The sequence below is a fragment of the Puma concolor genome, chromosome A1 (assembly GCF_028749965.1).
Source record: "Puma concolor isolate L17-30 chromosome A1, mPumCon1.1.hap2, whole genome shotgun sequence".
Taxonomy (NCBI): Eukaryota; Metazoa; Chordata; class Mammalia; order Carnivora; family Felidae; genus Puma; species Puma concolor.
Window position 1 is genome coordinate 130,958,575 of NC_141667.1, and position 26,764 is coordinate 130,985,338.

Below are 26,764 nucleotides of genomic sequence, written 5' to 3' on the forward strand. Positions count from 1 at the left end.
CTTCAGATTCTGTGTCTCCCTCTCTCTCTGCCCCTCCCTGGCTTGTGCTCAGTCTCTCTGTCTCTCTCTCAAAAATAAATAAGTGTTAAAAAAAATTTAAATATATTAGTATCTTTTTCCAGTGGACAAAGTAGCTTTAGTTACATAATCTCATTTGGTCCTAATAAAATCCCTGTGAAAGAGTAAAGATAGAATTAACATATATTTGCACTATAGGCGGTCTTTCAATTTATGGTTCCAATGTTGCTCAAGTCATTACTTTTTATTTTTTTTAAGCCCATTCCTTTTATTTTGCTCTCCAGACTCGTTTCTGAACACTGCACACTTTTATTCATGTATTTATGTGTGTGTGTGTGTGTATAATATATATTATAATATATATTTCCCTTATTTGAGAATGTTTCTCCCGGCCTCTCCACGCAATATACCTGTACTCATTCTTCAAGGGCCTGTTCATGCAAGACAACCGGCATCATCCTTCTTTCTTAAACTAGAGACCTACACAGGAAACAAGACACACACCTACCCACCCACTGCTTACCCCAAAGGCGGCCACAGAGGCCCGCGAGGCCGGACTGGCTCCGCCCACGCAGGCGGCCGCTGGGGGTTCGAAGGGCCCGCCCCTTCCGAGGAGCTTCCCAAAACCCAGCGCGGCAGTCCGCAGCCGCGCTAAGATGGCGACTCCCATGCATCGGCTCATAGCTCGGAGACAAGCGTAAGTGAGGGCCCGAGTAGGGCCGCGGGGCGGGCTGGGGGCGGGGAGAAACGCGTCAGCCGGTGAGTGAGCAGGGGCCGGGATGGCGGGCAGGTATCGGATCCTCAGTGTGGACAGGCGGAGGGTGGTCGTCTCTCTCACTTGTTGCTGCTCCGCGGGGGCTCGGCCCAGGCGATAACTTTGGTGTCCACGGGCTAGTGATTGCGTGGAAGACGGATGCGTAAGGTCCCCGGGGCGGGACCTAGGCTGCGAGGTGGGATAGGTGCTGTTCTGAAGAGAGCCTAGCGTTTGGTTTCCGCAAAGGGAATGCCCAGGAGTTGGGCACTAAGTGGTATGTGCCCCTTTGCCCACCCAGCCGCCCACCCCACGCGTGATCCGGGAAGCCTGAAGCCTTGATCCGACACCCTCCAGTCTCACCGACGTAAACCTTCAACTCCCTGTGAAGTCTCCAACCCAGCTGGCTTTTCCTGCCCTCTTCCTATCGCCTTCCCCAGGAACCCTGACTACAACGCCGATTTTTCTCCCCAAGTTATCTTCTCACTTTCTGCCATTCATTCTCTTCAGTAAATATTAATTTATTTTAATTAATATTTATTAAAATATTATGCCGCTCTCTGCCAGAATTTGGGTCTAAAGAAATGGAGGTGTTCAAGACCGGAAATATTGCTTTCAGGAAACTTATATTCCTTTGGTGAAAAGAGTGGAACAACTAAACATTTTAAGTAAATATAGTTGATGATAAGAGCTTTGAAGGAAATAAGAGGTGATGGAAAGAAAGGTCCAGTTTAGGTTGGTTGGACTGAAAAGGAATGCCTGCAGAGGTAGCATTTGAACAGAGATCAAAAGTGTGAGAAAAGAGGTGCTCATGGGGTGGCTCAGTCCTTTGAGCATCTTGACTCAAGATTTCAGCTCAGGTGGTGATCGAGGGTCAGGATTGAGCCCTCCTTGGGCTTCCCTCTAAAAGAGGAGCCTGCTTAAGATTCTCTCTCTCATCCCCTCCCTCTCTCTGTCTTAAAAAAAAAAAAAAAAATTAGAAAAGAGCCAGTCATGAGAGGATTTGGGGAAAGACCATCCAGAAAGTGACAATTGCTTTGAGACAGGAAAGAACTTTAATTTTTAAGAACTAAAAGCTGGCCACTGTGGCCATTGAGCGAGAGTCAGTGGCACAAGAGGTTTGCTGTGAACGCATAATGCAGGAATCATCCCAGACACCCCTCTCTGGTAAAGCCTTTTTTTCTCTTCTACCAACATGTACACCTGAACTGCCATTTTTTCATTCTCCTGGCATTTCATGTTGTTACCATTTGCAAGTCCATAATTCATCACTCATAGTTAGCTTGCATATTTATCTGTTTCTTTTTACACTTCTGTTTTTTATTATTTTTTGTTGTTCTTCATGAGTTCCACCTGTCACACCCGAGGAAGAGTTCCTTGAGCTTAAGGGTAAACACCTAGGGAGTCAAGGTAGTATGCCTCCTGGAGGAGAAGGCTTTGAAGTCAAACAATTCTGAAGTCAAGAATAGAGTGACTATAACACTCAATAGGTGTGCTAAATTATGTTACTATCAAACTCACAGATTTGATCTTTTGGGTGTTGGATTCACACTTGGATAGATCCACTCTGTTGGTCCCAAGATGGCTGCACTATCTAGGGTCCTTTATATCTGTCCAACTTCAAGTTGATGGCATCTCATTGTCTAGATTGAATCATGTCTATGGGATTGCCATGCTCTGATTAGCAGATCTCATTCTTTTACCAGCACAATTGGATGGATCTTTATAAATCAATGATGAGCTAGATAGGTAGGTTAGTGAATGCTAGATTGGTAAAACCAACCAATATCCACTTATATGAAGTGAAAGACTTAGTATCTAAAGAATATTGTTATTTCTTATTTAAGAAGTGTCAGAAAGTTTAGTAAATGTTGTTTTTCTGTGGAATGCCTGTATTTGGTAAATGAGCTATACAGAAGTAAAAGACTTATCTTTAGGAGTTTCTAATCTTTTGGGGGAAGAAAATAAATGGTGTATGATAAAAAGCGGTCATGGTATAAAGACTAAGTCCTCAGGGAGTTGGAGAAGGAGATCTTTAGAAGTTAGGGAAGTCCAGTCGAGTTTAGGGAGTATTTGGGGGCAGAAAGCAGAAGAGGAACCATTATTTTTCATTTTATCTTCATCAAAAAGTTTTAATTTTGTTTATAAAGACCATATATTCCATAATAACAATTTTAAAGTATTTTTAGTATTTATTTAGTTATGTGAAGTGAGAAAGTACTGTTGTCATTCTTTTTAAGAGTCTTTGGACTAATAGAGGAAAAATAATTCTTGTGGATGCTGAAGAGATGGTACTGGAATTCAGTGGAAAGTTTAACAGAAAAAATGATCCCAGATAGTGCCCTGTTGAGATCCCAATTGAGAGGATATTAGTTGGACTAATAATAATAATAAAAAAAAAAAGCCTAAATTTGAGCTTCCCATTCAGCAGAGTTAACTTTAAATCAATTGAAATGAAATCATTTTCACTTTGTAAATTGTAATTACATCTACTTATATTTAAGTAGATTTGTAGAATCTTTTACTATCTCAGATCATTTCTTCTGCTAAACCTTCCACTGAATTCCAGTACCATTTATTCAGCATCTGTGAGAATTATGTAACTTTGGCTTGGGTAGGAAGGACATACTTACCTCCTGAATCAGCCTGTTACATACAGTTTATATTGAGCTGAAAGGAAAATAATATTGATGAAGCTAAACCCTGCTCCCTTCTAACTTTCTAGCTTTGGACCTAAACTGTGATTTTAGTCATGTAAAAACCCTAGATGTTATCCACTTGAATTGCTATCATGTCAAGCTTCCCTGTCTCGTACTTGTATTGATTTTCTGGACTTAAGTGTCAGACTTACTTTTACCCTTGTTAAATTTCATCTTGTTAAATTTGACATTCAGTTCTAGCCTGTCAAGACCTTTTTTAGATCCTGATTTGGTCATTCTTTGTATTATCTATCCCTCTTAGCTTTGTGTCAGCTATAGGTTTGATAAACATGCACATCTGTATTCTGTTCTCATCCAAGTCATTTATAAAATGTTGAACACATCAGGGGCACCTGGGTGGCTCAGTCAGCTAAGTGTCCGACTTCGGCTCAGGTCATGATCTCACTGCTTGTGAGTTCCAGCCCTGCTGTCAGGCTCTGCTCTGACAGCTCAGAGCCTGGAGCCTGCTTCAGATTCTGTGTCTTCCTTTCTGCCCTTCCCCTGCTCGTGCTCGCTCTCTATCTCAAAAATAAACAGTTAAAAAAACGTGTTTTTTTAATGTTGAGCAAATTCAAACTAAAGACCAAGCCCTCAGGCCATTGCTAGATACTCCGCTATACATTTACTTCAACCTATTAAACAGTACTCTTCTGTCCATAATGCTCAACTGATCTATTTCCTAGATGCCTTATTGAAATACATATACCCAGAAGCCAATAAGAGTATTAGTCTGTAATGATTTGATACTTCGTGATTGAGCTTCTCTTTTTGAATGGATTTAATAAATCCAGCCAGAACTTTGCCTGGAATAGATGTCAAGTTCACTGGCATAGTTTGTGGAATCTACCTTTCTCTCCACTTTGAAAGTCAAAACAGCATTTGCCTACTCTCAGACTTTCAGCACCATTCATGTATGCCAGGGTTTCTCACATTACCAGCAGCAGTACAGTCATGTCACCTGGAAAATCTCTGGTATGTTGGGGAGCAGTCACTTGGGCCATGTGACTTAAACACATTCAGATGGATAGAAGGGCCCTGTTACCCACCCCTCACTATCTTGGGATTCAGTTCTACTCTTTTCATTCTACATATAATTGTGTTTGAGTTAAGAATGAAGAAAAATAAAAATAATCCTTTTGTTCTCTTAGCCTATAACATGACATTGGTGACCAATTTGCCTAGCACCCAAAATAATGAGTCTATCCCTTCTTTTGGTTTTGTGTGCTTTATTCCACACCCTCCACGCCCCGCCCCCACCCTCCACGCCCCGCCCCCACCCTCCACGCCCCGCCCCCACCCTCCACGCCCCGCCCCCACCCTCCCCCCAGTTCTTTGTGCTTTATTTTATTTTATTTTTTTTTTTAATTTTTTTTCAACGTTTATTTATTTTTTGGGACAGAGAGAGACAGAGCATGAACGGGGGAGGGGCAGAGAGAGAGGGAGACACAGAATCGGAAACAGGCTCCAGGCTCTGAGCCATCAGCCCAGAGCCCGACGTGGGGCTCGAACTCACGGACCGCAAGATCGTGACCTGGCTGAAGTCGGACGCTTAACCAACTGCGCCACCCAGGCGCCCCTTCTTTGTGCTTTAGATGTAACTGAAACACAAAACAATTTTGATGTTCTTGACATTTTTCACTACTCTCAGCTTTTTTCGGTAGGATGTTTATTTATTTGTATTAGGTTTAGATATTTCTCTAAGGCCTTTAGCCCTCTTATGTACTCATTAGTTATATGTTACTTGGAAGAATATCTTGATTTTTTTTTTTATGATTTCACAAGCATTCCATGTTCATTGTAGGAAAGTTAGAGAATACAGATAAAGAAAAAATGTATTATAACCCTACCCCAAAGATAATAATTTTTTACACTTTTTTTTTTAAGTTTATTTATTTATTTTGAGAGAGACAAAGATAGTGTGAGTCAGGGAGGGGCAGAGAGAGAATGCCAAGTGGGCTTCGGGCTACCAGCTGCAGGGCCGGGTACAGGGCTCGAACTCACAAAACTGAAATCATTACCTGACTGAAACCGAGTTGGATGCTTAACCAACTGAGCCACCCAAGCACCCCAACCATTTTTTACATTTTAATGTATAACCTTTTAGGTCATTTTTTAACATTATAAATGGCCTCGTAGTGTTCTTTATGGATAAACAATAACTTTCTGGCCATTTCCATTGCTGTTGGATAGTTTACTCTTTTTTTTTTTTCTTGAGAATATTTGACACACAATGCTACTTTAGTTTCAGGGGTACAACATAGTGATTATAGTGATTCCACAAGTTTATACATTTTGCTGTGCTCACCTCAAATGTAACTATCATCTGTCAGGTTTATCTTCTAAACCATATTATACTTCCCATAATAAATACACAACTAAATTTTTGCATATATGTATCCATTATTCTGGATTAACTGGTAAGAACATTTTTTTAAGTGTATTTATTTATTTGGAGGGGGACCAGAGAGATGAGAGAGAGAATCCCAAGCAAGCTCTGTACTATCAGCACATGGGGCTCAGTCTCACAAATTGTGAGAATATGACCTGAACCAAAGTCAAGAGTTGGAATGCTAACCGCTGAGCCACCCAGGTGTCCCAGTATGGGTATTTTTTTTTTAAAGTCAGGTTTACTCAAAACACATGAACATATGGGAAGGTGGGGGGAAGAGAAGAGAGGGAAACAAACCACAAGAGACTCCTAATGACAAGAGAACAAACTGAGGGTTGATGGAGTCACATGCTCTACCAATTCAGCCAGCCAGGAGCCCCCAAAATTCATCCTTCTTAATGTACAGTTCTGTGAGTTCTGACAGATAACTATAGTCTTGGAAGCACCACCAAAATCAAGATATAGAAAATTTTCATCATGAAAAATTTCTTCATGACCCCTTGTAAGTAAGTGCTTATCAGCCTCTGGAAACCACTGATATCGCTGTAATTTTATCTTCTCCATAATGTTGTGTGCAAATAGAATCAGTCTGTGGCCTTTGAGTCCATCATCTTTCACTTGGTTAATTCCTTTGAGATCCACTAAAGTTCTTGCACATATTAATATTGCATTCTTTTTTTTTTTTTCATTTTTATTTATTTTTGAAAGAGAGAGGGAGAAACAAGGGTAGGGGGAGAACAAGTGCGTTAGGGGTGGGGGGTGGTGGTGCAGGGAGCGGTGGCAGGGACAGAGAACCCAAAGCGGGCTCTGTGCTGATAGCAGAGAGCCCAATGTGGGGCTCGAACCCATGAACCTTGAGATCGGGACCTGAGCCAAAGTAATATGCTTAACCAACTGAGTCACCCGGGTGCCCCTCTTTTTTTAGTTATTGCCAATATATCCCATTGTATGGATATACAAGTTTGTTTATCCATTTGCCAGTTTAAGGACATTTTGATTGTTTCCAGTTTGGTGTTCCTTTTGAATACAACTGCTATTAAAGGTTCATGTAGTCTATTGTGTAAACTTAAGTTTTCCTTTTTCTTTCATAAATAGCCTAAGAGTGGATTGCTTGACCATATAGTAACTAGTAATTTTATGGGAAATCTTATTAGAAATTGGCAAACTTTTCAAAAGTTCATATTTTTGCACATTGCATTCCAATTGTTCTGTACCAATTGTTGAAAAGACATTTTTCTCTACTTGATTTTTTTTTTAAGTTTTTAAAATTTATTTATTTTGAGAGAGACAAAGACAGTGTGACTGGGGGAGGGGCAGAAAAAGAGGGAGAGAGGGAACCCCAAACCAGCTCTACGCTGCCAATGCAGATCCCAGCGTGGGGCTTAATTCTACAAAACTGTGAGATCATGACCTGAGCCAAAACCAAGACTTGGGCATTTCAACCAACTGAGCCACCCAGGTAACCCCTCCATTGAATTTTGTTTATACCTTTGTCAAAAAAACCGCTGCCCGTGCATGTGTATGGATTGTATTCTGTTTCATTGATGTATTTGATTTTGTAAACACCACCCTGTGGTGATAACTATAGCTTTATAATAAGTCTTGAAATCAGGTAGTGTTCTAATTTTGTTCTTTTTCAGTCATTGCAACTATTGTAGATTCTTTGTATTTTTGTATGCATTTTAGGATCAGGTTATCAATTTACATAAAAGAAACTGCTGAGATTTCAGTTGGAATTGTACTGAATCTATAGATCAGCTTTTGAAGAATGGATACCTTAACTGTTTTGAGTTTTCTTATGCATTAATCTGTGTGTGTATGTGTGTGTATTCATCTTTTTTAGGCCTTTAACTTTGCTCACCGATGTTTTATAGTTCACTGTAGAGGTGTTGGACTTTTCATCAGATTTATCTCTATGTATTGTAATAATATTTTTTTAATTTCAATTTTACAATTGTTTCTTGCTAGTATATAGAAATACAGTTGACTTTTAGGGGCACCTGGGTGGCTGAGTCAGTTAAGTGTCCGACACTTGGTTTCTGCTCTGGTCATGATCTCATGGTTTGTGGGTTTGGGCCCTCAGTTGGGCTCTGCACTGACAGTGCAGAGCCTGCTTGGGATGCTCTCTCTCTCCATTTCTCTCTGCCCCTCCTATACCCTCTCTCTCTCAAAATAAATAAATAAACAAAAAAAAGAAAAGAAAAGAAAGGAAATACAATTGACTTTTGTATATTGACCTTGTATCCTGTGACCTTGCTAAACTCATATATTCTTGTAGCTCTGTTTTAGATTCTTAGGGATTTTTTTAGGTAGATAATGACCATTTATACTATCTTTTTTGGGTTTTTTTGGTATGTACATTTTTAAGATTTTCTTGTAGTTACCAAATGGCCCTTCAGAAAGTCTGTGCAACTTAGATTCTTACCAGCAGTTAAGAATGTATATCTTGGGGGTACCAGGGTGGCTTAGTTGGTGAAGTGTCTGTTGATTTCAGCTCAGGTTATGATCTCACAGTTCTCTGAATTTGAGCCCTGCATTGGGCTCTACACTGACAGTGCAGAGCTTGTTTAGAATTGTCTCCTCCCTTTCTCTCTGCCCTTCCCCTATTTGTACTCTCTCTGTCCTTCTCAAAATAAATAAACTTAAAAAAATGAACGTATATCTTACCATATGTGGAGTGCCCATTCTCTACCTCTGCCAACAATAGGTCAATATAGCAGTCATGTCCTACTATTTTAGGTATCAAAGAAGGTCATTTCATATACAAAAAAAAAAAAAAAAAACCTGTATAATTAGAACACTTCTTTGGGCTTTAGCTTAGGGTATAGAAATGGAATATTTTTTGAATAGAGTATTCACATGGGTAGAAATAAATGCTAATCTTGTTTACTTTAAAATTAAAGGTCTGCCTCATTCAGCATTCTGTGGAGATCAGTATTTTTAGAGGTGGTTAATTAATGGTTAGAACATGTCAATCATAGATGGGCCTTAGATATTTGTGAATGTTCTATTTATGACAACAGAAAACTACACATTGCTGGTGGATAATATTTTTAATAGCTGAGATCTTAAGTTATAAGTTTATTAATTTGGGGAAAATAAACTCTGAGTTGGAGAATACTTTATTTTCTTGATTCTGAGAGGTTTCCTCACACTATCAATCATATTTTCATTGTTAGGAAATACTGTGAAAGGCTTTGAAATGGATTTCAAAAAAAGATTACTAGATGTCATGTCTAATCCACTCTTACTGGTTGTGTGACTCTGTGAGAGCCTATCCATCACTGTCTTTGAGCTATTTTATAACTTTGTAAGTTGTAGAAAACTGATAGAAAAGATTCCTACCCATACATATACGTTATGATTGATTCTTGCAATGTGACTGTTGAGTAGTTTTTAACTGTCTGTAAATTCATTTCAGCATTGTTTTTTGGTTTTTTTTCTAATGTTTATTTATTTTTGAGAGAGGGCACATGCACTTGAGAGCTGGGGAGGGGCAGAGAGAGGGAGACAGGATCTGAAGCCAGGTTTTGTGCTGGCAGCAGAGGGCTTGATACAAAGCTCAAACCCACCAACGGTGAGATCTCAACCTGAGCCTAAGTCAGACTCTTCACCAACTGAGCCACCTATGCACCCCCATTTCAGCATTCATGATCGAATTCTCTTTTGAACCAGTTACACCATCTTACTAGTTCCTTTATTTTTTTTAATATATACATTTTTAATGTTTATTTTTGAGAGAGAGAGACGGAGACATTGCGAGCAGGGAAGGGGGAGAGAGGGAGACATAAAATCCCAAAGCAGGCTTCAGGATCCGAACGGTTAGGCCAGAGCCCAACATGGGGCTCCAACCCACAAAGTGGGAGATGATGATGACCTGAGCCGAAGTCAGATGCTCAACCGATTGAGCTGCCCAGGCTCAATCCTTTATTGATCATTAGTTACTTTTTGTTACTGTTACTGTTACTAGTTCCTTTGTTTATCATTAAACCTTTGGCGTGTGTTTGTTTTGTATGTATTTGTTTTTTTGCTTGTTTTCAAGAGTTTATTCACAGGCTGTTTTGTATGTATTTGTAGGAGAGTCATGATTATACACTTAAAAAAAAATTTTTTTTAATGTTTATTTTTGAGAGAGAGAGAGAGAGTGAGTAGGGGAGGAGCAGAGCAAGAGGGAGACAGAATCTGAAGCAGGCTCCAGGCTCTGTCAGCACAGAGCCCGATGCAGGGCTCAAACTCACAAACCATGAGATCATGACCTGAGCCAAAGTTGGGTGTTTAACAGACTGAGCCACCCAGGCACCTGATACACTTTTGTTTTCTTAATGTTTATTTATGTTTGAGGAAGAGTGCATGAGAGCTGGGGAGGCGCAGAGAGGGGGAGGACAGAGGATCTGAAGTGGTTTCTGTGCTGATAGCAGGGAGCCTGATATGGGGCTTGAACCCAAGAACCATGAGATCATGACCTGAGCCAAAGTCAGACACTCAACGTACTGATCTAGGTGTGCCCACAATTTTACACTATTTACAAATTGTCTTTAATGTTTCTGAATATATTATTATTGGGGTGCACTTTACAATTATTTATGTTATGTGTTAAATGTGTTAATGGTTCTTTTTGCCTCAAAAGCTAATATTAAGTCCATAGAATGTTTTATGGTTGATGATTTTAAAAGTTTGCTATGACATTACATGTTCAGATAAAGTCTGAAATTATCATCATGGCTCTGGAGGTTGCTTGCTGAAATTTAAGAACTATTACTAATCAAAAAGCTGGGTCTTTTTTATTATCTTTTAATACTATATCTACTGAAATAGTCTTAGTTCTTTAATTGTAACATTAGTCTTCAGATTAGGATTAAGTTTTGGACAGATGCTAAAACTAAATTATCATCAAGATTACAGAACCTGGTCCACAATGCAGGAATTAACTAATGAAAAGCCCACTATAAGCAATATATGTCCTCTTAAACACTTACCTATTTCAGTAATCGTTTTACAAACATCTACTGAGCACCAATTATGTGTTCTCCAGGGATAAAAAAGGTGACTGCTCTAGGTCAAAATTAAGAACCCAGCATCTTGGGGCGCCTGGGTGGCGCAGTCGGTTAAGCGTCCGACTTCAGCCAGGTCACGATCTCGCGGTCCGTGAGTTCGAGCCCCGCGTCGGGCTCTGGGCTGATGGCTCAGAGCCTGGAGCCTGTTTCCGATTCTGTGTCTCCCTCTCTCTCTGCCCCTCCCCCGTTCATGCTCTGTCTCTCTCTGTCCCAAAAATAAATAAACTTTGAAAAAAAAAAAATTTAAAAAAAACAAAAAACAAAAAACAAAAGAACCCAGCATCTCATCATGCAACCATGTTATGAGAAAATTTACAGTGCCATGTATCATTAATCCAGATACAATATATAGATTGGCAATAATAACTCCCAATTAATTGTGTGTTACTTTATACCAGATGCCTTACTGCTTGCTATGTATACATCCTAGTCTATAGAGTGGGGATAGTTCTTTCAAACTCACTGAGTTGTTATGGAGAATAGATGTGATTATTCATAACTGATACTTAGCTAAATTCCTGGCACATGATAAGTATAAGCCCTGGTTATGGTGTCATCTAATTCTCACAATAACAGGGGCGCCTGGGTGGCACAGTCGGTTAAGCGTCCGACTTCAGCCAGGTCACGATCTCGCGGTCCGTGAGTTCGAGCCCCGCGTCGGCTCTGGGCTGATGGCTCAGAGCCTGGAGCCTGCTTCCGATTCTGTGTCTCCCTCTCTCTCTGCCCCTCCCCCGTTCATGCTCTGTCTCTCTCTGTCCCAAAAATAAATAAACGTTGAAAAAAAAAATTTTTTTAATTCTCACAATAACATAGTAAAAGTGGGTATTATTGCATTTTTTAGAAGAGGAATCTAAGATTCCAAAATCAGTTTGCTAAAGAGCATACAGCTATGTAGTGAAAGAGCCAAGATTAAAAAAAAAATGTTTTAATGTTTATTTTTAAGAGAGAGACAGAGTGCAAGTGAGGGAGGGACAGAGGTGGGGGAGACACTGAATCCGAAACAGGCTCCAGGCTCTAAAGCTGTTAGCACAGAGCCTGACATGGAGCTCTAACCCACAAACCATGAGATCATGCCGTGAGCTGAAGTTGGACATTTAACTGACCAAGCCACCCAGGCACCCCAAAAGCCAAGATTTTCTAAAACCTTTGTTGTGAAATAAAGCACATGTACAAAAAAGTTCAAACGATATAACTATGCCACTTAATAAATTATTATAAAGGAACATTCTACTTGATTACCGATGTGGAAATGTTTGGGTTTGGAGTGAACGATCAAGAAATAATTCTTGAGGGGTGCCTGGGTGGCTCAGTTGGTTAAGCGTCTGACTTTGGCTCAGGTCATGAGCTCATGGTTCATGAGTTCAAGCCCTGCTTAGGGCTCTGTACTGACAGCTCGGAGCCTGGAGCCTGCTTTGGATTCTGTGTCTCCCGCTCTCTCTGTTCCTCCCCCCGCTCTCACTCTGTCTCTCTCAAAACTAAATAAAGATTTTTAAAATTATTTTTTTTAATAAAAAAATAAAGTGAAATTATTTAAAATTAAATAAAAATTAAAAAAAAAAAGAATTCTTGAGACATCTTCACTGCAAAAAGGTGGTTTTTATTAAAGAACCTGTGGGCAGAAAGAGCTACACTGGGCTTGTGACAGGTGACTGCTTTTAAACTTTCAAGTTGCAAGAGTGTTAGGGACAGCATAAGTCTCCAAGGAATTTTGAAAACAAGGTTTCCAGGACCCTGAGGGTGCTAGCTGTTGTTAGGAAGAGGTCATTTATTACTGTTTAGTAAACCCTCAGTCATGAGACCCTTCAGAAGATGTATATCAGTAGGCCGTATGCTTGAAGGGTAATTGCTGACATATATCTTGGTGAGTAGAGATAAAGGAATTTCCTAAGGAATTTCTTACATGTTTAAAGTAGAATCACAGGATCCTGAGGGATTGGAATAATGTTAAGCTAAGATTGCCTTTTGCCCTTAGTAAAGTGTCAACATCAAGGCAGCTGAGCTACCTCAGGAAGGTCACTGTTCCTGCTTGAAGGACTTGTCAATGGGTTGTAAGTAGTAAGGAAATTTAATTTTTTTCTTTTGCCTTTGTTTCCCATATCAGTTACCACCCAGATCAGGTAATAAAATTGCCAGTCTACCAAAAGCTATTAAGGCCTTCCCACTCATGACCTTCCTCCTTCCCAAAGGTAATCCGTCACCTAACATTTATGGTAATATTTTCCTTGCTTCTCTTTGTGTTTTTACCATCTAACTATGCACTGGAGTTTAATTTTGCCTGTGTCTGAACTTTGTACAGAATCAGACAATTTGGATTCTTTTGAATAATGTGGCTTCTTAAATCTGTGAAGTTTGTTCATTTTTTTGTTCTTATTTTTTTTATGTTTTTATTTTATTTTTGAGAGAGAAACACAGTGAGAGTGTGGGAGGGGCAGAGAGAGACAGAGACAGAATCTGAAGCAGGCTCCAGGCTCTGAGCCATCATCGCAGAGCCTGACACAGGGCCTGAACTCACAGACCACGAAACCATGACCTGAGCTGAAGTCGGATGCCCAACCGACTGAGCCACCCAGTTGCCCCTGTTCACTTTTAATATTATGAAGTATTTCACTGTATTCTGTACTATAAATTATCCATTCTACTTGGATGTTATCTCCAGGGTTTTTTTTTTTTTTTTTACATTTATTCATTTTTGAGAGACAGAGAGAGACAGAGCAAAGCAGGGGAGGGGCAGAGAGAGAGGGAGACACAGATTCTGAAGCAGGCTTCAGGCTCCCAGCTATCAGTACAGAGCCCTACATGGGGCTTGAACTCACAAACCGGGAGATCATGACCTGAGCCAAAGTCGGATGCACAACCGATTGAGCCACCCAGGCACCCCTCCAGTTTTGAGGAAATTACAAGTCATGCTGTTATAGTCGTTAGTTCTTCCTCTTCCCTTCTTGAACAAGTCACCCCTAAAGCCATTAAGTAGTGTAGAGCAAGATAGGCCTCCATGCACAGGGTTGACTTGGCATTGGAATATTGGAGCTGAAGTGGGTAAGGAGGGCATCTACATAGATGTGTGAAGTGATCTGTAGCATCAGCAGGGTGTGGAGGGCATCCAGTGGGGGGAAGGGCCACTGCAGGGTGTCAGATCCCTAAAGTGGGGGGAAGGTCCAGTGTAGGGTATCAGATCCCAAGCAAGGTGAGGAAGGTGTCCACACAGAGGAGCAATTTAGCATAAGTTATCACCCTAATGGAGAAAATATCTACACAGGGAAGGGGAAGTGTAATTTGGTATGAGGTGTCAGAGCCTAAGTGGAAAGAGAAATGTGACTCTAAATGTCATCATGGCTCCATCAGTCTGATTGCAGGCTGGGACAAGGAAAGTAGATGTGCCTAAAATTTTTTGTTGTACCAGAGAGCAAGGAAGTATCCCCAAAATGAAGAAGTCATGTCAAAAGGACACAGAACCCAGCTTGAAAGGATTCCTTTCCACTGACCACATCTAGGACAATCTGAGTATCAACATAAATCATGTAACAAATTATACCTTATTGAATAAGATAGAAAAATATGAGTTCATACTGATAGATGAATAAATGAACTAAAAACTTAGTGGGCAAGGTATTTATGTACTTTGAAATACCAACCCACAAAATACTTATTGTTATATCAGTTTTCACTTACAGTTGTGTGACAAATCATCCCAGAACTTAGTGGCTTCTTTTTATTTATTTATTTATTATTTTATTTTAATGTTTGTTTATTTTTGAGAGAGACAGAGTGCAAGCTGGGGAGAGGCAGAGAGAGAGAGGGAGACACAGAATCTGAAGCAGGCTCCAGGCTCTCAGCTATCAGCACAGACCCTGGTGTGGGACTCAAACTCACGAACTGTGAAATCATGACCTGAGCCAAAGTTGGATTCCTAACCAACTGAGCCACGCAGGCGCCCCCTAATTTTTATTTATTCATTTTGAGAGAGAGTGAGAGAGTGCACATGCATGAGCAGAGGAGGGGCAGAGAGAGAGAGGGGGAGAGAGAGAATTCTAAGCAGGCTGTGCACCATCATCACAGAGCCCACCATGGGGCTCGATCCCACAAACAGTAAAATCATGACCTGAGCCAAAATCAAGAGTTAGACGCTTAGCCAACTGAACCACCCAGGAGCCTCAGAACTTAGTGGCTGCAGTTATCTGAAGGCTTGATCAGGACTGGCAGATCTGTCTCCCAAGATGGCTCATTCACAGGGCTATTGGCAGGAGGCCTCAGTTCTTCACCACGTGGGCCTCCCTAGAGGCTGCTTCAGTGTCTGCATGACATGTCAGCTAAGTGACTTAATCTTCAAAGTCACACCATCCTGATTTATTCTGTTAGAAGTCAGATGCTAAATCTAAGCCACCCTTAAAGGTAAGGAATTAGGGGCGCCTGGGTGGCGCAGTCGGTTAAGCGTCCGGCTTCAGCCAGGTCACGATCTCGCGGTCCGTGAGTTCGAGCCCCGCGTCAGGCTCTGGGCTGATGGCTCAGAGCCTGGAGCCTGTTTCCGATTCTATGTCTCCCTCTCTCTGCCCCTCCCCTGTTCATGCTCTGTCTCTCTCTGTCCCAAAAATAAATAAACGTTGAAAGGTAAGGAATTAGGGCTTCCCTTTTTGAAGTGAAAAGTATGAAAGAATTTGTGGACATCATTTACAACCACCATAATTACAAAAGTACAAAAAGTAACTTTAGAATGTAAACTTGGTCAACCCTCCTTAATCAAGGAATCAGAGTGCATATCATCAGTAATAAGACAAATTGCCATCTTGTGTCACCTGGTAGGAATATGGTGAGAAGGACACAGCCCATTTCTGTTACATTCCTGCCAAGAGGCATGGCTTGAATCTAATCATGTAGAGATCTCAGATGTGGTAGTTGACCTCCAAGATAACCCCCAATGATCCCTGCCTTTTGGCATTCACACTCTTGTGCAGTCTCCTTTCAGGTTATTCTAGGGTTGGCCTGATGACCAACAGAATACAGCAAAGGTGATGCTATGTCATTTTCAAGATTAGGTTATAAAAAATTATGACTTCTTTCTTAAGTTGCCTTGGTCACTCCCTCTGGGGAAAACCGTGTTGTAGGCAGCCCTATCTGTGGAGAGGTCAACAGGCAGGGAACTGAAGCTTCCTACTGATAATCGCATGAGTGAGCTTGAAAGCAACTCAAATTGAAGCACATTCTACAAAATAACTGGCCTGTAATCTTCAAAATTGTTAAGGTCATAATAAGCAGGATACGACTAAGGAACTCATTAGACAGAAGGAAATCAAATAGACTTTACAAAGGCAACGTAGATGCTGAATTGGATTTTGCTATATAGAACATTATTGGGACGTTTGATGTCCCTTAAATGTAAGGGTCTGAAGATTAAATGGTAGGAATGTATCTATTTTAATTTCTTGACTTTGATGGTTACTTTGTTACCTAGAAGAATATCCTAGTTTATAGAAAAATGCAATGAAATATTCTGAGTTGATGAGTCATCAGTTTGGCAGTTTACAAATGATACAGGAAAAATAGTTCTTTGAACTGTACTTAGAAGTTTTCTATAAGGGTATGATTGTTTGAAAAGTTTTAAGAGCTACATAAAGGAAAGCAATATTTTAATACATGTTATCTGGTATAGCTGTGCATTGAATTCTGTTGTATAAATACTTATGAGTGGAACTACTGGATCATAGAGTGTACATCTCTTTAACTATAGTATATTTTTTTTCAAAATGGTTGTACTGGTTTGCATTCATACACACAATGAATATGTGTTCCTCTTGCTATGTATCTTTGCTAACATTTGTTATTCTCAGTTTTTAATTTTATTCTTTCTGGTACGTACGTATGCCTTGGTATCTTTGAGCATTTAATATGCTTTTCTTTGATTAGTAAAGAGCAACTTTTTTTAAGTTTATTTTAATTAATTTTGAGAAAGAGCAAGTGGGGGAGGGGCAGAGAGGGAGAGGGAGACAGAATCCTAAGCAGGTTCCATGCTGTTGGTGCATAGCCTGATGCAGGGCTTGAACTAACAAACGGTGAGATCATGACCTGAGCCAAAATGAAGAATCAGACGCTTAACCGACTGAGCCACCCAGGCACCCCTAAAGAGCAACTTTTTATATGTTTATTATTGATTTGTGTTTCCCAGGCCCATTTTTGTGCAGTCTTCCCATTTTCCACTTCATCTTATTTTTCTATGATGTGTCATTTTCTTGGTGATTTGTAACATCTTCTCCAACTTCTTGGCTTCCCTTTTTTTTTATTATTTATTATTTTTAAAATTTTTATTTATTTTAAAGGCTTTTTAAGTTTATTTATCTTGAGAGAGACAGGGACAGCACAAGTTGGGGAGGGGCAGAGAGAAGGAGAAAGAGAATCCCAAGCAGGCTTTGCACTGCCAGTGCCGAGCCCGATGTGGGACTCAGTCCCTTGAACCGTGAGATGATGACCTGAGCCGAAACTAAGAGTTGGATGCTTAACCTCCCGAGCCACCCAGACGGCCCTTCCCCTTTTTTTCTCTCTAAATCGTTTTTTAAGTTTATGTATTTATTTTGAAAGAGAGAATGCACGTGCATGAGAGAGTGGGGGAGGGGCAGAGAGAGAGGGAGAAAGAATCCCAAGTAGTCTCTGCACTGTTAGTGCTTGGCTTCCCTTTTTACTCTCTTTATGTTATATGTATACATACATATATGTGTGTGTGTGTGTGTGTGTGTGTGTGTGTGTGTGTGTGTGTGTGTGTATAATTTATTTATTTTTATAGAGAGAGAGAACCAGCAGGGAAGGGGCAGAGAGGAGGAGAGGCAAAGGATCAGATGCAAGCTCCTTACTGACAGCAGAGAGCCCGACTTGCGGCTCGAATTCATGAACCATGAGGGCTCGAAGTCACAGACCACGAGACCATGACCTGAGCCAAAGTGCGACACTTAACCAACTGAGCCAGCCAGACACCCTTTGCACTTTTTGTTCATTTGTTTGTTTATTTTTAATCTCCTCACCCAACGTGCGGTTCAAACTCACGACCTCAAGATGATGCTCTTCCAAATGAGTCAGCCAGGTGCCCCTCCAAGTCACCTTTTTTATACCATCTTGTAAAACATGTATTCTTTGACCAGTCTGTAATCAATGTTTGTATATGGTAGAGAGTAAAGTCTCATTTTTTCCATATGTATAACCAGTTGTCCCTGTACACTTAATAACCTATCTTTTCTCCCACTGCTGTCTAGTGCCATGGTTGTCATAAAATAAGTATTCTTACATACATTAGTCTATTTTTGGGCAGTCTGTTTTGTTCCATGGGCTTGTGTATCTTTGCTCCAATTTCATATTTTTAATTGGTATAGCTGTATCATTAAGTCAATGACTTTTAATCTAAGTCTTCTCCCACTTATTCCTTTACAAGAGCATTTTGGCTATTCTTGGCCTTTTCCATATACATTTTAGAATAAGTTGGTTAACAAAACAAACAACCTGTTTTGATTTTCATTGGCATTGCTTTGAATCTATTGATCAGTTTGTGGAGAATGGACATTTTGAAATTATCAAGTTTTCTTGTGAACATGGTATATTTTTCCATATAGCCACTTACTTAGATGTTTAATTTCTCTCATGATGCTTATATTGTGCAAAGAACTCTTGTGCATATTTTCTTTGTATCTCTACGTATTTGATATTTTTCAGGAAATTATAAATATCACCTTTTAAAATGTCATCTTAACTGTTTTTGTTATAGAATCCTGCTGAATCCTACTTGCTGCTTGTTTTGGTGGGCTCTCAAGAATGTTAATTACAGGGCGCCAGGGTGGCTCAGTCAGTTAAACATCTGACTTTGGCTCAGGTCATGATCTCACGGTTCATGAGTTTGAGTCCGGCATCTGGTGAGCTTGTGCCCACTTTGGGTGAGCAGGAGCCCCACTTCAGATGAATACAACCCTGCTTCAGATGAACATGAGCCGCACTCCTCTCTTTCTTTCTCTCTCTGCCCCTCACTCACTTGCACCCTCTTTCAACTAAAAAAAAAAAAAAAAAAGAATGTTAATTACATGTATATATGTATGGTCAGTTGGATAGTAGGAAACACTAACTTTCAACCTCAAATGAGTGAAATGTTATCTTCTAGAAAAGAATTCCATTCTTCTCCCTAGTAAACCTCCTTTATGTGGAATATTTTTATTAATAACATATTTGTGGAATTGGGTTTTCTCTCATGTTAGGTAAGTACTTACATAATAACCTCAATTTTACCTCCTTATTGGCAAAGCCTAAAATTTTTGCTATCTGACTCTTTACAAAGTTTGCTGACCACAATCTGAAATCTTGCTGATCTTGTGAATTCTAACTATTTCAAAATACTTTATCTGTAGATTCTTTGGATTTGCCATGTACATAATATGTCATCAGTGAGGAATGAACATTTTATTTTTTCCTTTCCAATTCTTTTCATCTATTTGACTTTACTTGCTGCATCTTAATCCAATTTCAGGGATTATAGGATTGGGATTTTTCTTTTTCTCCTAGATGAGTAGAAGCTGAGCTGTATTCTATATACACTTAGTTTATTCTCAGAGTATAAATCTTCAGAGACCTAACCCTGGATACATAGTTTATCTCCGTGGCTTGTTATAATGAGGTTTACCCCGCTGAGCAAACACTTCCAGCTCAAGTTGACTTAAATACAGAGCTGACTGCTGTGGATTTCCATTTTCTTCCATATTTTGGCTTGGTTAGATTCTTCACCCCGTTGTTAGTTCTCTGATGCCTCAAGCAGATTGTTAAAAATGTTTTGACTGTCTTTTCTATTTCTGAGCTAAGGAGTTGGTCTGCCTAGTCTGCCATTACTGGAATGGAATTGAGGAATGAAGATTTGAATGGAGTTCTAACTCCCAAGGTCCATGTTCTTGACTACTTAGTATCCTGCCTTCTAATTAAATCTGACATAATAAACAAAGTATAAAATTATGTTTATATTTGACCTTAAAAATATTTACATTATGTGTACTTTTAAGGATAGAAAATGTCAAGTCAAAATCTTAAGTCCTGTATTCTATTTTCTTTCTGTTCTTTTGCTCTGCAGTGAAGCAAATAAGCAACATGTAAGATGTCAGAAATGCTTAGAATTTGGACATTGGACTTATGAATGCACAGGAAAAAGAAAATACCTACATAGGCCTTCAAGAACAGCAGAACTAAAGAAAGCTTTAAAAGAAAAAGAAAACAGATTATTATTATTACAACAAAGGTAAGTGTACATGTGGGAGTTTTTTTCTTTTTTCTTTCTTTCTTTTTTTTTTTTTTTAAAGTAGGCTTCAGACCCAATGCAGAGCCCAGTGCAGGATCTGAACCCACAACCACAAGACCTGAGCTGAGATTAAGAGGCACACACGCAACCAACTGAGCCACCCAGGCACTCTCCAAAGGAGTATTTTTATTTATAGAATTTATTAAACAACTAAATGTCTCATGGTGGTTATCCAGATTTAGATTATAGTATAGGCTAACATTTAATGAGTGCTTACTATGTCCTAGGTGCTATATAAGTTCTTGACACCTATTAGCTTATTCGAGCATCACATCTGTACAATTAATGTACGTACTATTATCCCCATTTTACATGTGAAGAAACTGGAGCCTGGAAAAGTTCAGTTACTTGTCAGTGTCACACATTCAGTTAGTGGAAAGATTAAGTGTTAAACCAGCCAGGCCTTGTTCTTAATCATTGTACTTTATTGACTTAACTGCCAGTGAAATGACAGCAGACTATGAGGTAGGTTATATGAGCCATCAACCTGAAAGATAAAATGGCCAGTTGTTATTTTACCAGCAAAATGAGTTTATTCGGGAATAGTAAAGGCATTGCAATCCGGGACAAACAAACCATAGCAAACCATAGGCAGGTCCAGGGAACAAAGGAGAAGGGCTTGCTTTTATTGGGGAAAAGAGGAAATTGGGAAGGGCTGTTTGTGTTTTAAGTTCATTTATTTATTTTGAGAGAGACAGAAACAGTGCAAGTGGAAGAGGGGCAGAGAGAGTGGGAGAGAGAATCCCAGACAGGCTCCTCACTGCCAGCCCAGAGCCCGAAGTTGGGCTTGAACTCACGAAACAGTGAGATCATCACCTGAGTCAAAAGCGAGAGGCAGATGCTTAACCGACTGAGCCACCCAGGTGCACCAAGAAGGGCTGTTTTAAACAAAAGTCCATTGGAAGAGAATAAGAGATCAAGATTCTCATTGGACAACTGTGGCAGTTTCTCCTGGCTGTTGCTATTGCTAGACAAGAAGAAAACTGTCCTTCCTCCTGCTGGAATGGTAAAAGTAAGCTACTTCCTACTGAAGAATGCAAGGTACTATTCTTCATGTTGGGGTCTGCTGTTAATGACGAGTGGTAGTGTGTGAGAACCCCCCTTTAGAGCTTCCCAACTCATTTTTTATCCAGTTCCCTTTATTGTTATAGAGTCGATATGGAAAGACATCCAAGATACTTAAACTAAGTATATAAATAGGATAGAAAACAGTATATATAATATGCTATCATTTATGTTAAAAAAGGAGAGAAGGAATAATGAAATTTTTTTGGAAATATAAAAGAGTCATAATAGTGGCTCCATTCTAAAAAAAATTTTTTTACGTTTGTTTATTTTTGAGAGATAGATAGAGATATCACAAGCGGGGGAGAGGCAGAGAGAGAGGGAGACACAGAATCCAAAGCAGGCTCCAGGCTCTGAGCTGTCAGCACAGAGCCCGACACAGGGCTCAAACTCACGGACCAGGAGATCATGACCTGAGCTGAAGTTGGACACTCAACCAACTGAGCCACACATGCGCCCCATAGTGGCTCCATTATAGAAGGAGAACTGGGTAGGAGGGACCTGGAAATGTGTTACTACCCTTTTGTGTCCTTTGAATAAAGCTTTTAAAATTGCTTTGAAATAAGTAAGTAAACATGTTTTAGAAACTGAAATGGGAAGGTGTCAGGTGTACTCAGTGCTACAGATGAGAAGCAGCATCTTCATAAGGACTGTTAGCTATATAATAGTGTCTTAAACACATGGACTTTCAAGGTAGCAGTCTCCCAATTTGTGGAAATGAATGCTCCTCAAGGGTTATGCAGGAATAGATAGGTAATCAATTTCTAGGTCATCAACATTCATACATACTTTTTCAAAACTAAATTTGTATGAGAACTTGCCTGCCAGTTCTCCTTTTCCATTCTCTTTCTTCATGTGTGAAAACATTTTTCAAAATAGTGGTATATGTACAAAGAAAGTGAATAGCTCTAATTATTAGGAGCAAATTCTTTTGTAATTTTTTTTTCCCCCAGGAAACCTGAAGGAAGACCTAATTGAGCTGCCAATTTAAAAGTATATTTTAATTTATTATTTTTTTAAATGTTTATTTATTTATTTTGAGAGAGAGCACAGCAAGCACAAGCAGGGGAGGAGCAGAGAGAGAGAGAGAGAAAATCCCAAACAGGCTCCGTGCTGCCAGCACAGAGCCCGACACATAGCTCAAACTCACAAAACATGACGTCATGACCCGAGCTGAAATCAGGAGTCAGCCACTTAACCAACTGAGCCACCCAGGTGCCCATAAAAGTGTTTTTTAATCATACATTTTTGTGACTCATGGAATACAACATTGGAGGAATTCAAACAGTGACATTGCTACAACAAAACTCTATTCCCAACTGTTGAGGTTAAGAAGGTTTCTTAGGGTCAAATCTATACAAATTAAATATAGGAATTGAATTAATGCTGAACCTTGTTGGAATTTAGCAATAAGATCCATGGATACACTAAGTGGAAAAACACTCGATGTCATTAAGAGATGCATTTCCAATAAATTTACTTTGATGTGTAATACTTATTAAAATTTGTAATGTATTGGGGCACTTGGGTGATTCAGTCAGTTAAGTGTCCAACTTTTGATCCTGGCTCAGGTCATGATCTTATGGTTTCATTGGTTCAAGCCCCGTGTCAGGTTCTGCACTGGTGGCCTGGAGCCTGCTTGGTATTCTTTCTCTTCCTTTCTCCTTCTCTCTCTCTCAAAATAAATAAACTTTAAAATTTATAATGTATTTCTACATTGTTTTAATCAATTGTATTATCAGTATGGTTGCTCAATTCAGAATTTTTAAACACTTTTAAAGTCTTAGGATCATATGCAATTAAAAAATACAATTTTAAGTTAGGTCTCTGTTTTTATTGCCGAGAAATACCATAAGTGATCACTAAAAATCTTTGCCATAAAAATATATTAGGATACTTTCTGTACAAGTTCAGGGGTACCTGGCTGGCTCCGTCAGTGGAGCATTTGACTCCTGATCTCAGAGTTGTGGGTTTGAACCTCATGTTGAGTGTGGAGCCTACTTTAAGAAAAAGAAAACAAAAAGAAAAAAAAGTACAAGTTCAGTGAGGAAAAAAGACAGTGTAAAAGTACCAACTGTTAAAGATAAGCTTGTTCATAATTTTTGAGTGAATTACAGTAGGTATCAAATTATTGTGGCATTTACTTTCCATTGGATACAATTACCAAATGATATAATAATTTTCTTTTAAAATTATATATATGAGATGAGTCATTACACTTTTCGTTAATATTAAAACTTGGATTTAAAAAAGGAAGAGGCAAAAAAAGTTTTTCAAATTCTTTATTAAGAATGTAAGAGGGCTGCGCCTGGTGGCTCAGTTGGTTAAGTGTCCAACTCTTGATTTTGGCTCAGGGCATGATCTCAGTTCATGAGATTAAGCCCTGTGTCTTTCGGCTCAGAGCCTGCTTGGGATTTTCTCTGTCCCCCTCTCTCTCTCTTCATCTCCCCTGCTGGCATATGTGCTCTCTTTCACACACACAAAATAAATAAACATTTTTTAAGAAAAGAATGTAAGCAAAAGGGAGGCACCTGGGTAGCTCATCAGTTGAGCATCCAGCTCTTGTTTTCAGCTCAGGTCATGATCCCAGGGTCATGGGATTGAGCCCTGCGTCAGGCTCTGCACTGAATATGGAGACTGCTTGGGATTCTTTCTTTCCCTCTCTCTCTGCCCCTCTCCCCTGCTTGTGCTCTGTCATTCTCTCTCTTAAAAAAAAAAAAAAAAAAATAACATAAGCAAAAAATGTTTGAAGAGCCCTGTCCTAAAAAAATATAGGGGTGCCTGGGTGACTCAGTCAGTTGAGCCTCCGACTTCAGCTCAGGTCATGATCTCAGGGTTTGTGGGTTCAAGCCCTGCACCAGGCACACTGCTATCAATGCAGAGTCCACTTCTGATCCTCTATCCCCTTCTCTCTCTGCCCTTCCCCTGCTTGTGCTCTCTCTCTCCAAAACAAACATTAAAAAAATTTTTAATAAAGTATAATAGTTATGAATAATTTCAACATTTACTTTGTTTTTCTAGTTGTATGGTATGAATATCTTGTTCTTAAAAATACATAAAACTAGGGGCACCTGGATGGCTCAACCAGTTAAGTGTCTGACTCTCAGTTTCGGCTCAGGTTATGATCTCATGGTTGGTAAGAGCCAGCCCTGCATCGGGCTCTGTACTGACAGTGTGGAGTCTGCTTGGGATTCTCCCTCTCTCCCTCTGTCTGCCCCTCTGCCCCTCTCAAAATAAATAAATGTTTTAAAAAAAAATACACAAAACTACATGAATTTTAGATATGGCTCTATTAGATAAAAACTGCTGATTTTTGGTTCACTGATAAAATGATGAAAGTGTATGAATCTCAGTGATCATCAATTTTTCTGGTGTGATTGATAAATGTACTCCTACCACTTATTTTACCATGAAAATAACAATTGTAGTAATTCCATTATGTGAGACAACTTTACATAAATATATATTTATATTCAAAGACTCAAAAAATAAGGATACAAACATTATCTAGGAAATACAGAGAAGTCAAGAATATAAAAATGTTAAATTTACAGGACAGTGCTATAGTAATAGAAGTAGTTATGTAATTTGAAAACCCGATATAGCATGTATATTTGGCAGAAATATAGCAGCAAACCATTCGTATATTTCATTCAAAAATCATCAGACTTTGTTCTTTATAAATAATGTGAGTAGGGGCGCCTCGGTGGCTCAGTTGGTTAAGTGTCTGACTTCAGCTCAGATCATGGTCTCATAGCTCATGAGTTTGAGCCCTGCATCGGACTCTGTGCTGACAGTTCGGAGCCTGGAGCCTGTTTCAGATTCTGTCTGTCTGTCTGTCTGTCTGTCTGTCTCTCTCTCTCTCTGCCCCTCCCCCTCTCGCGTTCTCTTTGAAAAATAAATAAACGTTAAAAAAAAAATAATGTGAGGGAACACAGTCTTGAAGTATTAAGTGTCTGGTTTTAATAATAGTAAATAACAATAACTGGAGGTGCCTGGGTGACTCAATTGGTTAAGTGTCAGAGTCTTGATCTCAGCTCAGGTCTTAATCTCGGGGTCATTAGTTCAAGTCCTACATTGGGCTCCACGCTGGTTGTGGAGTGTACTTAAAAAAAAAAAAAAAAAAAAAACTAACTAAATAAATCAAATAGTAAATAACTGAACAATTTAGGGGACATGCAGAAAAAGAAATGGCTATTTTATTTCATTTTATTTTTTTATTTTTTTATTAGAGACAGAGTGAGTAGAGCAGGTTCTATGCCTAGTGCAGAGTCCAACACAGGGCTCCATCCCATGACCCTTGGATCATGGCCGAAATCAAGAGTAATACGCTCAACTGACTAAGCCACCCAGATGCCCTAGAAATGGTTATTTTGTTTTATTTTTAATTTTTTTAAATGTTTATTTATTTTTAAGAGAGACAGAGACAGAGACAGTGACAGAGACAGAGCATGAGGAGGGGAGGGGCAGAGAGAGAGGGAGAGAGAGAATCCGAAGCAGGCTCCAGGCTCTAAAGTGTCAGCACAGAGCCCCATGTAGGACTTGAACCCGTGAACCATGAGATCATGTCCTGAGCTGAAGTTGGAGGCTCAACAGACTGAGCTACCCAGGTGCCCCCAGGAATGGTTATTTTATAGACATGTTTTTATTACTTATTTTTGAGAGAGAGTGAGAGACAGTGTGAGCAGGGAAGGGGCAGAGACAGAGGGAGACACAGAATCCGAAGGAGGCTCCAGGCTCTGAGCTGTCAGCACAGAACCCAAGGCCGGGCTAAGCTCATGAACCATGAGATCATGGCCTGAGCTGAAGTCGGAGGCTCAACCGACAGAGCCACCCAGGTGCCCCCAGAAATGGTTATTTTAAATTAAAGGTTGCTTTCCTTTTTTTTTTTTTAATGAAATAGTCATTTATAAGATAATTCTGAAAACTCAAATTATAGTTGGTGTTTTACTGTTGTTTTGTTATTCCATAAGTAGTTGGTTTAGCCATGTCAGCCTTAGCTTAAAACTAAAAAGAATCAAATTGGTGCACTCAGTCCTCTTAACCACAACTTACCTGGCTTCTAAGATACAGTTGATAATATCTGTCTTACCCTTTAAGTACTGATTAAGTTGACTGCATGTATCATATGCAGCCTATAGTAGGAAACTAACTTATTGCTTATAACAAGAAAATACTGGAGTCAGTATTTGTCATGAAAGACAAAGTGTTTCTCCAATGTAAAACAGTTTTGGGGATAGCTGAAGGGTTTGCCTGAGCTGTGTATAATCACTATTAACAGGAGCTTTTTCCCCCCTCATGTTTATCAGCATCGGAGAAACTAATGTAGAAAGAAAGACGAAGAAAAAAAGGTAAGTGTGGCTTTAGGAATATTATGTAGATAATAAAGAATACTCATTGGAGGGATGAAAAGAGTGATTTTAAAACACTTGTGATAAAATTTGGATCTGAAATCTCTTGTCTGTAATTCGTGATTAAGTATCA

The 26,764-nt window shown here is 39.6% G+C and overlaps 1 protein-coding gene across 1 annotated transcript in view; it reads left to right on the top strand.

The window, feature by feature from the left end:
* The first annotated feature begins 623 nt into the window (after positions 1-623).
* ZCCHC10 (zinc finger CCHC-type containing 10) overlaps positions 624-26,764 on the top strand; it is a 28,554-nt gene continuing 2,413 nt past the window's right edge. Inside the window, exons 1-3 of the mRNA XM_025924791.2 lie at positions 624-715; positions 19,991-20,155; positions 26,590-26,631. Of these exons, the coding sequence (XP_025780576.1) occupies positions 675-715; positions 19,991-20,155; positions 26,590-26,631 (248 nt within the window). The 5' untranslated portion in view covers positions 624-674. The remainder of the gene's footprint in view (positions 716-19,990; positions 20,156-26,589; positions 26,632-26,764) is intronic.